Source organism: Carassius carassius, chromosome 22 (genome assembly GCF_963082965.1).
Source record: "Carassius carassius chromosome 22, fCarCar2.1, whole genome shotgun sequence".
Taxonomy (NCBI): Eukaryota; Metazoa; Chordata; class Actinopteri; order Cypriniformes; family Cyprinidae; genus Carassius; species Carassius carassius.
The window spans coordinates 7,541,073-7,558,258 of record NC_081776.1 but is presented as its reverse complement, the minus strand read 5'-3'; the positions used below and the strand labels follow the sequence as shown (position 1 = coordinate 7,558,258).

The 17,186-nt window shown below is 38.2% G+C and overlaps 1 protein-coding gene across 2 annotated transcripts in view; it reads left to right on the top strand.

The window, feature by feature from the left end:
* The first annotated feature begins 540 nt into the window (after positions 1 to 540).
* LOC132098837 (neuroepithelial cell-transforming gene 1 protein-like) overlaps positions 541 to 17,186 on the top strand; it is a 33,089-nt gene continuing 16,443 nt past the window's right edge. The window contains exons 1-2 of one of the 2 annotated variants that reach the window (XM_059505054.1): positions 541 to 792; positions 11,546 to 11,612. In XM_059505054.1, the coding sequence (XP_059361037.1) occupies positions 665 to 792; positions 11,546 to 11,612 (195 nt within the window). In that variant the 5' untranslated portion in view covers positions 541 to 664. Of the gene's footprint in view, positions 793 to 11,143; positions 11,267 to 11,545; positions 11,613 to 17,186 lie in introns of those variants that run through there. The other variant, XM_059505055.1, reaches the window with a different exon arrangement.

Sequence of the window (17,186 nt, the reverse complement as noted above, 5' to 3'; positions counted from 1 at the left end):
CTTTCACCATAAGTGTCATATTGCACTTATTTATATTTATATATATATATATATATATATATATATATATATATATATATATATATATATATATATGTGTGTGTGTGTGTGTGTGTGTGTGTTTTAGACATTTTAGACATATTACAATGATAGCCTATATCTAATAGTAGCCTACACAAAAAGCAAAGGGGCTTAATAAAGTGTTGAATTTTGTTATATTTAAATATAATTAGAATTGTATTTTGTTTTAATACTATGTAATCTCAAATGTAATAATACATTTGGATACATAATACATTACTTGGATACATATGATTACAAAAATGAGGAAATAAAAAAAATAATTAAAAAACCTTTCTGTTATTTTACATAATACCATAGACAGTAAGCATAAAACCCTGCACGAGACAGCAGGCGCGCAAGTGTTTCGTCACTAGTCGCCTTAAATCCCTCCCTTTTCGCCCGTATCCTAGCAATCGTGCCCCCTTGCCCGTTGCTGATTGGCTACGACTTCAGATTTTCACCATATTCAAACCGTCCTATCCGTTGAATATCGCGAACTTCCCACTTTCAATTCGCCCCCTAAAATAGCTATTTTATTTTGATTGTATTACGTTTTCTATACACCATTTACAGTAGAGCATTCAAAAGTCCACATTTTCAAATGGAGGAAACCGACGGATCTTCAGTAACTTTACCGGTGGCACAGCCGGTGGACGAAAGACCGAGGAGGAACAAGAGAAAGTCTTCGGTGGCGGATCTCGACGCGTCCCCAGAACGCAATTTCAAACGGTCAGGAAGAGCCTATCACACACTTTGTATTTGTCGTTGTTGTTCTTTATTATTATTTTATAGCTAGCACTATTGTGGTTCTCGTATCCCTGCGTAGCCAGTGGCAACTCTTTTTGCTACTGAGCGAACTGCATTTTGATCCAAAAATGTGTTAGGTGATTGCATTTAGGCTGTTTTATCTAGATATTATAAACCACATTCTGTAGCATGCATCTAAACGGGTGAGTATGGATGTATGAGGTTGTTGTTTTTTCAAAGTGAGCAAAACTTCCGCAATATGTCGACTAATGAAAACAGCATGACAAGCAGGGGAGTTTATGTTATTTCTGCAATGTTTAATCCTACCACACGATGGCGATCAATGACACTAAATGAGAGCGGCGTTTAAGCCACAACATGAGAAAAGTTCAGCTCATAAATTGGCAATGTTTCAAATCGACATGATCCCTTGATCAGCTTTGTAATGCAAATGACTGAGTTACTAAAAACAACATTCATTTTAGCATCTTCAGGGCTAAAGATGTTTACAAAACATACAAAGTAGATCAAATAAAATCATGCAAACCTAATTGTATTCTAAGACATTAATTTTGATCTTCAAATCCGCTTTCATCTTTTTAATTAAAAGGTAAGAATGAATGAATGAATGGATGGATGGATGACTGGCACAGTCAAATCTTGGTGTTTAGTCATTTTAACAAAATTAAACCAAGACGGCATCTGATAATGTGTACCACATATAAATAGATCATGCCAAATATATACAAGATATTTCGCGAGAAGCCAGAGAACATCAAACGTGCTTTTATCACTGGCCAAAATAACAACAGTTTATTTTGGCAGAGGGTCTGGTTTTCTTTCATGCCAAGCCTTCTCCCCATTTGCCTCTTATACCATAAGAAAAACAGCAAAAATGCCATGGAAACTTTATTTTTAAATTTTTCGGAAAACTTGAGTGCTACTATGATGCAAATGCATTTCTATGTAATATCATTTGTCCTGGAAGAGTGACGAAAGTGAGATGAAAGTGATGAAAGTGAGATGAGATGTTATTTGGGTGTTGTGAGACAGTTGCTTGGTGGCCGAAGTCAAAAAGAGTCCTTTCTCACATATTATAAACTGGTCTGCGACTATGGCTTTCAGGAAGTATAACCCTTACCCAAGCATCCCACACAATACACAGATACAGCACCAGCTTGACAGTGACGTCACCCTTTAAATAGACAAAGCAGAATCATACGGAATGTTCACAAAGAAGTGTTCAAACACAAAGTGTGCATTGAATTGGATATCTTTCAAGGGAACGCTTTATAAAGAGTTGAGAAAGTAGTAGGCAGTTACTCTGATGTAAGTGCTTTATCATCCAGAATGTCAAAGATCATCCCTTAAATGTAATAGCATCTCTTTACAAGAAGCTGCATGATTTGTTCTTTTATTACGTTTTTCAATTCTGATTTTGGCATCAAATTGTTATGGAAACATGATATTAGAGATAAAATGTGTTGCGTTATAATCCAGCACGCCACAGCGGTTAATGTTATTTTGACCATTTTTGTTTTATAATATCAACAAGGATGTACATTTTCAAGAATAGCACACATAAATAATATGAGAAACTTGAAGTAATTCAAAGCATGTTTTTTTCAGATGATGAATGATAAAAACACTGACAGCTATTTAGAATCCATCTTGCTTTAAAGTGCGTGAGCATTTATATTGGCAGATGATGGAACTGCAGCTTGCACTTATAATAACTAGGACTCTAATCTATTTATCTTTATAGTTCTTGGTGTGAGTGGGCCTTAAAAGGATAGTTCACCCAAAAATGAAAGTTCTGTCATCATCACCACCAACTGTTTGATTCTCAGCAATCTTTAAAATATCTTATTTTATGTTCAACATAAGAAACAACTCATACAGGTTTGGAAAGACATGAGGGTGAGTAAATGATGACAGAACTTACATTTTTTGGTGAACTATCTCTTTAATACTTGCCTTATATGAACCAAAAAAAGCTTGTGACTTGAATAGCCCACCATAGGTTTTGACGTAGTGTTGTTTCACAGAAAAGCAAAATAGACTTTTATTAAATGTCTTGTTTTTGAGCTTGTTTGGTCCAGTAATCCCCAAGGATTTATTCAACAATAACCCATTTAAAATCACATACGCACTGAAAACCAGATATAGTTCAGATAAGAGCACAACGTCACTGCTTTGCACATAGCAGGACGTCATAAGTGTTAAGGCTACTGTTATCCGATTTCAGATTATCTGTTTTCCGCGCCATTTTGACACTCAAGCCCTTTGCATGGCCTTCTACAGGTTCCTTATATATGATGTCTCATATTTGACAGTGAAGACCACAACAAAGAGAGCTTTTGAAGCCGCTGTGGATTGATCTGGATGAGTAAGTGACATAGCATTCCTCCAAGGCCTCTCCTTTGTTTGCTACGTAAAGCACAGAGAATCCAAACCTACTTCGCTTAACCTGAGTCCCCTTTAATGTTTTCCCACCTTAACGTCAGTGGGATTGCCTTCTCAGTGACTGAAGATATCGAAAAACACCTGAAACCAACATTGCCCGTCCCCTTAAAAACTAAATATCGGTTTGTCTAGTACATTGTGACTTCTTAGGATGTCCAAGATTCAGAATACGCTACACAGAAAGTACAATTGTGTTTATATGATTTTCCACACATTAAAACAACCAGCACAACAATGACGTCACCCTGCGAACACAAAGTAGCATCTTACATGTTCCCAGATTTGTATTGAATCATCTGACACTCAATGGTGGTAGCATAGTGATGTAATGTCCTGTAGAGTTCTTAGAACAGGTCAGGTCTCATTCTTGGTCTATTTATGTCGTCTGCTACATTGCCGGTGAGAGACTGGTGTTTGTGTTGATGTAACCATCACAGGGTGTGTGTGCTATTTGGTCCATATTTGTCATGCCGATGTCCAGCGTTTCAGACAACACCTCGGCATTCCAGACATGTTTGGGAAGCAATACACACTCGCAGGATCCCTGCTCAGTTCCTGAAGCTCCCAAACAGCACACATTGAGGATGCTTCTCTTATCTGATACACCTGTTTCAGGCATTGGAGCCTTTGATATTGAGCTGATGAGTGGAATCAGGTGTGTTTGATTATTGCTTAGGGCCTTCAGGCTTGGGAAAAGCTGCTGTAGGAATTTTACACAATATGAATACAGGTCATGGGTTTGATTTATTCTGCCTTAAGGTCATTACCACAATAATTTAGTTCTTTTTTTTTTTCCTTTTAACAAGACTGTTTGTATTCACGCATGCTGTCTGGCTTAAGTATGACAGATTAGAAATGAGTATATCTAAATAGTAAGTCATAAATACTACACTATAATTCAAAAGTTTGAATTTAGCGGTTTTTTTTTAAAGTAATGTAATAACTTTATTCAGCCAAAGTGCATAAAATTGCTCAAAAGTGACAGAAAAGACATTACATTTTAAACTATTAAAATAGAAAACAGTTATTTAAAATTAAAATATTTTTCAATATTAATTTATAATAATTATTGGACTATTATTGCCTACAACAATGGCAGAGTCTTTGGAAGATTTTCTGTTGAAGAAAATGGGCCAGAAAAATAATTTTACTATTATGAATTTTAAGGTAATGAAATTAGCTAATATTTACATACAAAAACAGTGTGTGACAAGAGGTTGTATGGTGTTTTAGGCAGTGACAGCAAGACCCAAAATTGGTGCGCTACTCCTAGTCGTCTGCTAAGTCCGTTATGTTTTGGCCCAGTCATAGCCAGGTTTGTTTTTATCAGTATAAAATAAATATGCTGTCTACTTCTTGTGACTATGACCTATTTCTCAGCAGGGCAGCATGGAACTGAGGACACTCCATCATGCTATTGACAGCATCATTTGTTCTACATATTTAGGCCCCTGTTGTCTTTAGCAGACGAGCCCACCCACAGTAGAGTCTTTTTCTAGTGGACACTGATATAGAGTCTGTACTCTGTTAACACACTTGCACCCTCTGTCTGGTCAGATAATATCTCACACAGGATCAATATTCTGCTCGCTGCATTTTTACATTGCATTCCACCTGTACCCCCTACGGCTATAGACATAATTCAGTTGTAAAACACGTCTTAGTTAAATGAGTCACATTTGAAGTCTTTCTGAGAACCAGCTTCTCACTTCCCTGAAACATTCTTTCTCTGTGGGATTTTACTGTAATTACCTAGTCTCTTATACACACATACAGTCTTTGAATTCTTTTGTCATCTGCACTCCTTTGCAAGAAATAATAAATAGACAACTGATGGAAAGAGAGAGAGATGGGAGATGCCGGTGGGAACCACATCTTCACAGACTGAATAAGAGAAATTTGCCCAAACATGTGCCCACACCTCTGCCAGACCCTATGTTAGATGGCAACCAGAGAATATATGTGTTTTAGTGATGATTCATTTTGATGAAGTTTGCTTTTAATATAAAACACTTCTGTTATGGAGGCTAGCAGACCCAGACTCATCCTCATGCATTCAGGACTGCTTTCCCCGCTAATAAATTTATGCAATATTAAATATTTCTGATTAAAAAAAGTAATATTTCATTTAAATAAATATTGAGTTGAAAATTCCAATATGTGTATATGTATTTACACTACTGTTCAAAAGTTTGGAATCATTAAAAAAAAAAGTTAAAAAAAATAATACTTTTATTTAGCAATGACGCATTAAATTCATCAGTTACAGTAAAGACTTAATTTATCACAGTTTCCAGAGAAATATTGGGCAGCACCAAATCAGCATATTACTATGATTTCTGAATAATCATGTGACACTAAGACTGGAGGAATGACTGCTGAAAATTCTGCTTTGTCATCAGAGATAAACTACATTAGCATATACAGTATTAAAATAGAAAACTGTTGTTTTAAGCTGCAATAGGGTTTTACAATATTAGTCAAGTCAAGTCAAGTCAAGTCACCTTTATTTATATAGCGCTTTAAACAAAATACATTGCGTCAAAGCAACTGAACAACATTCATTAGGAAAACAGTGTGTCAATAATGCAAAATGATAGTTAAAGGCAGTTCATCATTGGATTCAGTTATGTCATCTCTGTTCAGTTAAATAGTGTCTGTGCATTTATTTGCAATCAAGTCAACGATATCGCTGTAGATGAAGTGTCCCCAACTAAGCAAGCCAGAGGCGACAGCGGCAAGGAACCGAAACTCCATCGGTGACAGAATGGAGAAAAAAACCTTGGGAGAAACCAGGCTCAGTTGGGGGGCCAGTTCTCCTCTGACCAGACGAAACCAGTAGTTCAATTCCAGGCTGCAGCAAAGTCAGATTGTGCAGAAGAATCATCTGTTTCCTGTGGTCTTGTCGTGGTGCTCCTCTGAGACAAGGTCTTTACAGGGGATCTGTATCTGGGGCTCTAGTTGTCCTGGTCTCCGCTGTCTTTCAGGGATGTAGAGGTCCTTTCTAGGTGCTGATCCACCATCTGGTCTGGATACGTACTGGATCCGGGTGACTGCAGTGACCCTCTGATCTGGACACAGACTGGATCTGGTGGCCACGGTGACCTCGGAACGAGAGAGAAACAGACAAATATTAGCGTAGATGCCATTCTTCTAATGATGTAGCAAGTACATAGGTTGTTATGGGAAGTGTTTCCGGTTCCGGTTTACCTAATTAATGCAGCCTAAAAATCCTTTAACGGATTTGGATAATAAAAGCATATTAGTATGTTATGTGTATGCCAGGTTAAAGAGATGGGTCTTTAATCTAGATTTAAACTGCAAGAGTGTGTCTGCCTCCCGAACAATGTTAGGTAGGTTATTCCAGAGTTTGGGCGCCAAATAGGAAAAGGATCTGCCGCCTGCAGTGGATTTTGATATTCTAGGTATTATCAAATTGCCTGAGTTTTGAGAACGTAGCGGACGTAGAGGATTATAATGTAAAAGGAGCTCATTCAAATACTGAGGTGCTAAACCATTCAGGGCTTTATAAGTAATAAGCAATATTTTAAAATCTATGCGATGCTTGATAGGGAGCCAGTGCAGTGTTGACAGGACCGGGCTAATATGGTCATACTTCCTGGTTCTAGTAAGAACTCTTGCTGCTGCATTTTGGACTAGCTGTAGTTTGTTTACTAAGCGTGCAGAACAACCACCCAATAAAGCATTACAATAATCTAACCTTGAGGTCATAAATGCATGGATTAACATTTCTGCATTTGACATTGAGAGCATAGGCCGTAATTTAGATATATTTTTGAGATGGAAAAATGCAGTTTTACAAATGCTAGAAACGTGGCTTTCTAAGGAAAGATTGCGATCAAGTAGCACACCTAGGTTCCTAACTGATGACGAAGAATTGACAGAGCAACCATCAAGTCTTAGACAGTGTTCTAGGTTATTACAAGCAGAGTTTTTAGGTCCTATAATCAACACCTCTGTTTTTTCAGAATTTAGCAGTAAGAAATTACTCGTCATCCAGTTTTTTATATCGACAATGCAATCCATTAGTTTTTCAAATTGGTGTGTTTCACTGGGCTGCGAAGAAATATAGAGCTGAGTATCATCAGCATAACAGTGAAAGCTAACACCATGTTTCCTGATGATATCTCCCAAGGGTAACATATAAAGCGTGAAGAGTAGCGGCCCTAGTACTGAGCCTTGAGGTACTCCATACTGCACTTGTGATCGATAGGATACATCTTCATTCACTGCTACGAACTGATGGCGGTCATATAAGTACGATTTAAACCATGCTAATGCACTTCCACTGATGCCAACAAAGTATTCAAGTCTATGCAAAAGAATGTTGTGGTCAATTGTGTCAAACGCAGCACTAAGATCCAATAAAACTAATAGAGAGATACACCCACGATCAGATGATAAGAGCAGATCATTTGTAACTCTAAGAAGAGCAGTCTCAGTACTATGATACGGTCTAAATCCTGACTGGAAATCCTCACATATACCATTTTTCTCTAAGAAGGAATATAATTGTGTGGATACCACCTTTTCTAGTATCTTGGACAGAAAAGGGAGATTCGAGATTGGTCTATAATTAACTAGTTCTTTGGGGTCAAGTTGTGGTTTTTTGATGAGGGGCTTAATAACAGCCAGTTTGAAGGTTTTGGGGACATGTCCTAATGACAATGAGGAATTAATAATAGTCAGAAGAGGATCTATGACTTCTGGAAGCACCTCTTTCAGGAGCTTAGATGGTATAGGGTCTAACATACATGTTGTTGGTTTAGATGATTTAACAAGTTTATACAATTCTTCCTCTCCTATGGTAGAGAATGAGTGGAACTGTTCCTCAGGGGGTCTATAGTGCACTGTCTGATGTGATACTGTAGCTGACGGCTGAATGGTTGCAATTTTATCTCTAATAGTATCGATTTTAGAAGTAAAGTAGTTCATAAACTCATTACTGCTGTGGTGTTGGGAAATGTCAACACTTGTTGAGGCTTTATTTTTCGTTAATTTAGCCACTGTATTGAATAAATACCTGGGGTTATGTTTGTTTTCTTCTAAAAGAGAAGAAAAGTAATCGGATCTAGCAGTTTTTAATGCTTTTCTGTAGGATATGTTACTTTCCCGCCAAGCAATACGAAATACCTCTAGTTTTGTTTTCCTCCAGCTGCGCTCCATTTTTCGGGCTGCTCTCTTTAGGGTGCGAGTATGCTCATTATACCATGGTGTCAAACTGTTTTCCTTAACCTTCCTTAAGCGTAAAGGAGCAACTTTATTTAAAGTGCTAGAAAAGAGAGAGTCCATAGTTTCTGTTACATCATCAAGTTGTTCTGAGGTTTTGGATATGCTAAGGAATTTGGATACATCAGGAAGATAACTTAAAAAGCAGTCTTTTGTGTTAGAAGTGATGGTTCTTCCATACTTGTAACAAGAAGTAGAATTTACAATTTTGGCTATATGAATTTTGCAAAGAACTAAATAATGATCTGAGATATCATCACTTGGCTGAATAATTTCAACACCATCAACATCAATTCCATGTGACAGTATTAAATCTAGAGTATGATTTCGACAATGAGTAGGTCCTGAAACGTGTTGTCTAACACCAATAGAGTTCAGAATGTCTATAAATGCTGATCCCAATGCATCGTTTTCATTATCAACATGGATATTAAAATCACCAACTATTAAAACTTTATCTGCAGCCAGAACTAACTCAGATGTAAAATCACCAAACTCTTTAATAAAGTCTGTATGGTGCCCTGGTGGCCTGTATACAGTAGCCAGTACAAACATAACAGGGGATTTATCATTAACATTTGTTTCGTTGGATAATGTTATATGAAGTACCATTACTTCAAACGAGTTATACTTGTAGCCTGCCCTCTGAGAAATCCTGAAAACGTTGTTATAAATTGAAGCAACACCTCCACCTTTGCCTTTTAGACGTGGCTCATGTTTATAACAGTAATCTTGGGGGGTGGACTCATTTAAAATAATGTAATCATCAGGTTTTAGCCAGGTTTCTGTCAAACAGAGCACATCCATATTATGATCAGTGATCATATTATTTACAAAAAGTGTTTTCGTAGAAAGGGATCTGATATTCAATAAGCCAAGCTTTATCATTTGTTTATCCATATTGCTTCTGTTTTTATTTGTTGAACCTCAATTAAATTGTTAATCTTAACCTGGTTTGGACGTTTTTTGTTTTTTCTAGTTCGGGGAACAGACACAGTCTCTATAGTGTGATATCTAGGTGAAAAAGTCTCTATGTGCTGAGAATTAACTGACCTCTGTGACGGGAGGCAGCTAGCAGACGGTCGGTTTAGCCAGTCTGTCTGCTTCCTGACCTGGGCCCCAGTTAGTCAAGTATAAACACTAAGACTATTTGCCATATTTCTATAGAGAAGAGTGGCGCCACCCCAGGAGGGATGAAGACCATCTCTTTTAAACAGGTCAGGTCTGCCCCAAAAGCTCGTCCAATTGTCTATGAAACCTATGTTATTTTGTGGGCACCACTTAGACATCCAGCCATTGAGTGATGACAATCTGCTATGCATCTCATCACCACGGTAAGCAGGGAGGGGACCAGAGCATATTACAGTGTCTGACATCGTGCTTGCAAGTTCACACACCTCTTTAATGTTATTTTTAGTGATCTCCGACTGGCGAAGTCGAACATCATTAGCGCCGGCATGAATAACAATCTTACTGTATTTACGTTTAGCATTAGCCAGCACTTTTAAATTTGCCAAGATGTCAGGCGCTCTGGCTCCCGGTAAACATTTGACTATGGTGGCTGGTGTCTCTATATTCACGTTCCGTACAATAGAATCACCAATAACTAGAGCACTTTCATCAGGTTTCTCAGTGGGTGCATCACTGAGTGGGGAGAACCTGTTTAATGTTTTGATCGGAACAGAAGAGCGGTGTTTTGACCCACGACTACGCTGCCTCACCGTCACCCAGTTGCCCTGCTGCTGGGGCTCTGTTTCCGGAACCGAACAATGTACAGGAATCCCTGAGCTAGACGCATCCAAAGCCGTATCTAGAGCCCTAACATTTTTACTATCCTCAATTAAAGTTTGGATGCGTGTCTCTAATTCTGAAATCTTCTCTGTCAGCCTAACTATTTCCCTGCATTTATCACATGTGAATCCCTCATCAGCGACAGAGATAGATAAACTGTACATGTGGCAAGAGGTGCAAGAAACAATGATAGGAGAAGCCATTACTCACCGTGCTTGATGAAAATTCTTACTGCGGTTGTTTGATGAACTTGTCAATATTACTGTTTTTACTTTATTTCTGAGCGTAAGAGACTTTTCAAAAAACAAAATCTTTTGATCAGTAGTGTATTTATATGGCCAGTAGCCATATGATAGTGTATGTAATGTGCTGTTGAAAATATTCTGACCCATGTGGTCTTGATTACATCAGCAAACAAAAATAATTTTAGAGTGATTTGAGAGGCAGAGAATAACATTTGCTGACATACACTTGAGGGTAATTCATCAGTCTGTTGCAGTGTTGCTAAAATGAACAACCCGATAGCAATACTAATTAACTCCGTTAATGATGATTTAATCCTAGTTCTGAAGATTATCTTAGAATTTTTTTTAATGGCTTTTTATAAGAGATTTGGTGGGGCGGCTGTCCCATTACAGTGTCTGAAAAAAGAAGCGGCTCTTCTCAAAAAGGAACCTTGGGTATCTTTACAAACATGACCTCGCTGAGACTGTTGTCACCAGTCCCCAAATAAGGGCCCAACCAACAATGAGGGGCAGTGCATTCATGAGTAAAACAGGACATGATGGATAGAGACTGAAGGAAAGGACACGTGGCTAAAAGACAGCAGAAACTAAGTGTCTTGGTGCGAGTTAGAGAGATCGGGGCTAAGTGACGCTCTCTCTGTATCGGTTCTGCAGACCATGATGCAGTGTTACGGGAGACAGAGCTACACCAGGCTTGGTGTGTGGTACGTACAGGATGTGTCTTTACATTTACGGGCTCTTCTTGTGGACACACTGACATTGTTAGGTTTATGGACATACTAATGGATCTACAAAGTTTGGCTGCACACAGTCGACATCATTACTGCACAACCAGAGGTCTGGGTCTGGTTGAATGCTTTGTATTTGTCTGGGTTTCTGTATGAAGAGGGGATTGCATGTTTTTTGTTTTGTTTAGTTTTATTCAAATGGCTTTAAAAATATAATTGTTTTGAGAATCTTATGTCGTGTTTTCCTTGCTGTAGGCCGTCTTTGAGAAGAGGAAGTTCTTTTATCTTCCTGACACCTGGACCTCAGTGGGACTTCACTCTGGTGAGTAGCTTATGACATCCATATGACTCATCCATATGATTTTCCCCCTTTCACACTGCCAGTGATTACCCGGAATATGTGCCTGCATTCACACACAACCCGTAAAGGTCCCGTAAAGACACTTTACATCAGGATGTGACGTGTAATGTACTCGTCGAAAAAGCTTGGCACATTAACTATCACTTAAGCTGGTGAATGATCTCAGCGTCAGCTCGAAAAGTGAGGAGCTAACTGATCTCTGCTTCATTACAGTTTGCACATATTTTTTGACGCGAACGTTGATCTGCCTTCAAAACACCTGGTAAAAAGAGTCGCGCGATAACATACAGTGATACACCCTTTATGGCATTAGTTCTGGATTTTTTTTCACACCGAGCTTATTCCGGGACTGAACCCAGCAATGTTGCTAGGTCCACAACCCGGGATCAATCCTGGTACGTGTTTGCATTCACACAGAAGGTGACTCTGCAATTTTCAGGGTCCAATGTTCAGTGTGTAAGGGGCTGTAGATACACTCTTCAGTTTGTATTCTACTTGGAGGACAACATTGGGACAAGATGTAAGAGCTTTCTTTTTCTAATCGGACTAAGCAAGGATATAATAAACTGAAATAGAGTAATTATTAGTTGCAACCAGAATTAACTGAAACAATTTTTTATTAAATGGATTCAATTTACCAATACTTTATAAACACGTTGATACTGAACTAACTACTAGCTAGGATGTTTCTTGATTTTGCCACAGTCTTTGATGAAGTCTTTTATAACTTGGCTCATTGCAGTACATTCTAGTATTGCCTTCTCAGAAGATTGCAGAACAGAATCTTTTTAGGCAATTATATTTAACTAAATGACTGTTTTTAATTAATTCCTTTTCATTCATTCCTTATATTTATAAAGCACTTTACAACTGCACCTGCAGACCAAAGTGCTGTACAATCAACATACAACTACATACAATACATGTAGGGATGCACGATCATGATTTTTCTTAGCCGATTCCGATACCGATTTTTTTACAAGCAAACTGGTTGATTTCCGATTTTTAGTATCTTTAAGCAACTAACAAGAAAGAAGGAAAGTGTGCATAAACAAGATGCTTATTTGGTACTTAATAGGCCAAACTGGCTTTTGGCTATTGAAAACAATAACCATAACCATCTGAAATGGTTACATACAATACATACAATAACGGCAGTAACTGCACTGTAAGTAGCCTACATTCAATACAAACATAGAAGGTACAGACATCAGCATTTAGCTTTTGTTTTTGAATTGGATTGAAACTACATAGAACTGGCCATTAAAAGATTAACTGTAACCATGTGAAATTAAAAGGCAATAACTGCATAGGTCTAGAGTCCAAACAACACAATCAACACACATTCAATAAGATGTTTCTTTATCAGCATTCAGTATTTTAGTTTTTAAATTTGGTTTTAAATAAAAAAAAAAGGTCTTTACCAGTGAGACTAATTAAAAGTGTGCTATATAAATACATTATTCCAAAATGTTCAAATCAAATAATGTATGTGCGAATAAAACAGATGCAAAGTGTTTCATTTCATTCAAGTGTTTCACGCTGGCGCACTTCCAGAAAAATCTGATGGAAAAAGAGCAAAAACCGATTTATAGCCAGTCAACCGGTGCATCCCTAAATACATGTATTGCTCAGCTCCTTGAAGGCTAATGACAAGAAGTAATTTTTAACCCCAGCTTTAAAGGTCTTCATGGACGTAAACTACCTAATCTCAATTAATGCCACAAGGAAATTAGGCCTGACTGTTCTATTCACTTTCACGTTACCAGTCCATGTCAGTATATTACTGCCTGTAAGCGGGACCAAAAATTTTATATAAACAATTGGACGCACAAAAGGTGACCTTTGTATATTAAATGACGTGAATGCTGTAGCCTCAATGGTGCTTTGCTACGGTTCACCGGTTTTCATCCCTCAGAAACTAATACTACCCATAAGGTAATTTTTTTTAAAACCTTCCATCCTTTTCCTTTGCACAAGTTCGCACGTGTACTTTTCCCTTGCCCTTTAAGGTTATTTTGGCAGAAATAGTTTTCCACTTAACCAGGACATTGTTGCCAACTGATGACATCTCAATCCTCTCATGGCATTGCATGCCTCTGGTTCAGCTGATGCACAAATTGCCTCCCAATTCCCATGCATCTCTCTCCCCATACAAATTTCCACAAAACTAAAGTCCTTATTCCCACTGAATCAGTTGAGCAATAAATGCAAACTAGTTTGAGAGAATAGAGCCCGATTAGAGCATTCCAAAGTTTATGAAGGCCAAGCAAAACGCAATCCATCTCTCATCAGTAGGAAAACTGGGGGTGGAAAGGCTGGATGACGATGGACCGCTTTATCCTGTGCCAGAATGTTCCTTTGATATGAAATTTTTTTTCATTAAATACACGCACATTAACTTATCTAGCGGGCACATGGGCCTCATTACGCTTCCAGCTCGAGCACCATTATCTCACCTTCAACACCCTGCCGAGGTGAGAGTATTTATATCTCTTATTCCCTCTCAGACTCCTGGCACATGAAAGCATAAAATCTTTGTCTTTAATGTGGAAGTAGTTCTTCTGTGCTCCTCATCCGTGCACTAACCCCCCAAACCCCACAGCCAAATCTTTCTTGTCGGTTATTGGCTGGAACAGTTTGTTATTTTTTGTGGTGCAGGTGAGCCCAGTTTGTTTTTCTTGTTGTTTGTGGAGCCTGTGGTGTCTAGAGAGACCCCGTTTTTTAAAAGTGTGTTCAGGGGACAAGCAGCTAGCGGATAGTGAGGAGATGTTTGCTGGATGTGACAAAAAATGTTTTGGCCTAAAAAATGTGTGACATCACTTTGAGCACCTTTAAGGCTGTCTGCATAGCTGCAGGGTGAACAAGGTTATGTAACAACAGATGGATTACGCAGGAAGCAGCCTGCAGGCTAGGGTTGTGCCGATAGACGATAGTATCGTGTATCGACGATAGTCAGAGATATCGACATAAGGAGATTTCTCTGTCAATTATCAAGACGATATTAGGCTCATTTTCCTATTAATGTATTAGATAATAATAATAATAACTACTATTTTTATTAGGCAGTTTATTATAATTCGGCTATCAAACTGCCCTGCTATTTTAATTCAGCACCGCATTTCACACACACACACACACACACACACACAGCGCGCGCACGCAAAAGAGGATTAGAGCCTGTTGCAGAAGAAGTTGTAACGCTTTGACTCGGATAACTCGTTAAATCCATGAAATGAAAGAGATAGAAAATGAGGAGTTGGTGTTCCACACATTTAATGGCTGATACATGGCAACGCGCTGTTCTCATACATGAGATACTAACTCTTTCTTGGCGTAACAAATAAAGTAAAGACAAAATAATAACAAGGCGGCAGAGCGAACTTATCATCCATGGTGGATCTCACTTAGTCCTTCTCTTAAAGATTGATCACTTAACTTACAATGCACACTATGTGGTGATGACGTAGAGAACCACTATGGATGATAAGTTCGCTCTGCCGCCTTGTTAATATTTTCATGCACACCGCACTATAATGTGATGCATGCAAAATACATAGTTTTGGGCAGACGTACATCGTCTGCAGATGTAAGGCATCTCATTGCACTTTAACAAGCAAACTGAATGGCCTATATATGTGGACTATATTAAACGAGTCCTCACTAACTGAGTTTAATGTCACAGTTATGTTAGAATGCATCTCATTCTTGTTTCTATGACGGTAAGTCAAGCTCGTCATGAGGCGCACGGTCTGGAACGCTTTATGACTGATGCATCAGTTCAATTCAACTTTACTCCAAATATATGAACTTACCTGTTTTAAATATTTTATATTTAACGAGTTTATGTCCAATATTAGTGTTCAAATGTTGGAATCTACTATTGATTTTCACCGTTGAATGAATTTGCAGAACATTTAGACTGATAACTTCCATGCACAAATGCGGCAGATTTGTCACAGGACGCGCGATATGACCGCTGCGTCCAACTATATATGAACTAGCTGTTTTAAATACAGTATTTTTATATTTAACGTTAGTTTATCAGTATGTTTTAAAGTACATTTTTTGGATTATTGGTGATTCCATAGGCTCTCTCTCAGGCACCTGCGTGGTTTAAAACACCAAATAGTTATGCTATGACAAGAACAGAGAGTCCCTCTCTTGCTCCACACATGCACGATAATATCGTGTATCGTCGATCTCACGGGCCGACGATATGACGATTTGAAAAATGACCATATCGCCCAACACTACTGCAGGCCTACTCCAGGCTTGGTGTGCCAACATGCAAAGACGATTTGAAAAAAATGTTCAAACATCTGGTTTCATCGTCTTCTAACATGTATATTTTTGTTGGATAATTTAAAGGTTTTTGTTATGTCTATAAGGCTGGTTTTACACTGCAAGCTTGGGAGGCGTGTATTTTTTCCGCTGTGCAAATTAACCAACGAGTGCATTCACACCAGGAGCAGGAGCGTCACATGAGCAGTGCTGAAGCCATTGTTTTGGCGGCTAGTCTATATTTGCTGAGCCACTCATGCTCAATTAAAGTGACAACACTTTTCATGAACAAAATAAATATGATTTCACACAAAAAGTGCTAAAAATGCACAGAATAATCTCTTACGAATGAGAAGAGCACGTTGCTGTGTACCTGCCATTAAATGTGTGGGACACCAACTCGTTTTCTATCGCTTTCATTTCATGGATTTAATTAGTTATCAAAGCGTTACAACTTCAACCACTACAGGCTCTAATCCTCATTTGTGCGTGCGTGCGTGTGTATGTGTGAAATGCGGTCCTGAAGTGAAATAGCTGGGCAGTTTGATAGCCGAATTATAATGGGCCGTCTAATATTTTTTTTTATAATAGTTATTATAATTTAATACATTAATAGGAGATTGAGCCAAATATCGTCTTGACTATCGACAGACACATCTGCTTACGTCGATATCTCTGACTATCGTCAATAAACGATACTATCATCTATCGGCACAACCCTACTTTGGAGCCACTGCTGTTACTCTGCTTAAGCTTGTGGTGTGAAACAGGTTTAAGTAATTAAATTAAGTATTAAAGGAACAGTTCTCTTCCAGAATAAAAATTCTGATAATTTTCTCACCCTCATGCCATCCAAGATGTTCATGTCTTTCTAGGATTCCAGGATTTTTTTCCATATAATGGACTTAAATGGTAGCCAACGGTTGACGCAGTTTTAATGTTTTAATTTTAACCGCACATGACCTTTTCAATGTGTTTATGTAATGTGTAAGTTTGTGGATGAGTTTCATGGAGCTAGTGCAAGACTTGCATATGTGGTTAAAAAGTATAGTAATTTTTTTTTTAATGACTAATTGTTTCACTGAATAAGACCCTGTTCCTCGTCTGGGATTGTGTAGAGCCCTTTGAAACTGCAATTTGGACCTTCAACTCGTTGGCCACCATTTAAGTACATTATATGGAGAAAAATCCTGGAAATGTTTTCCTCAAAAATTGTATTTCTTTGACTGATAACAGGAAGACATGAACATG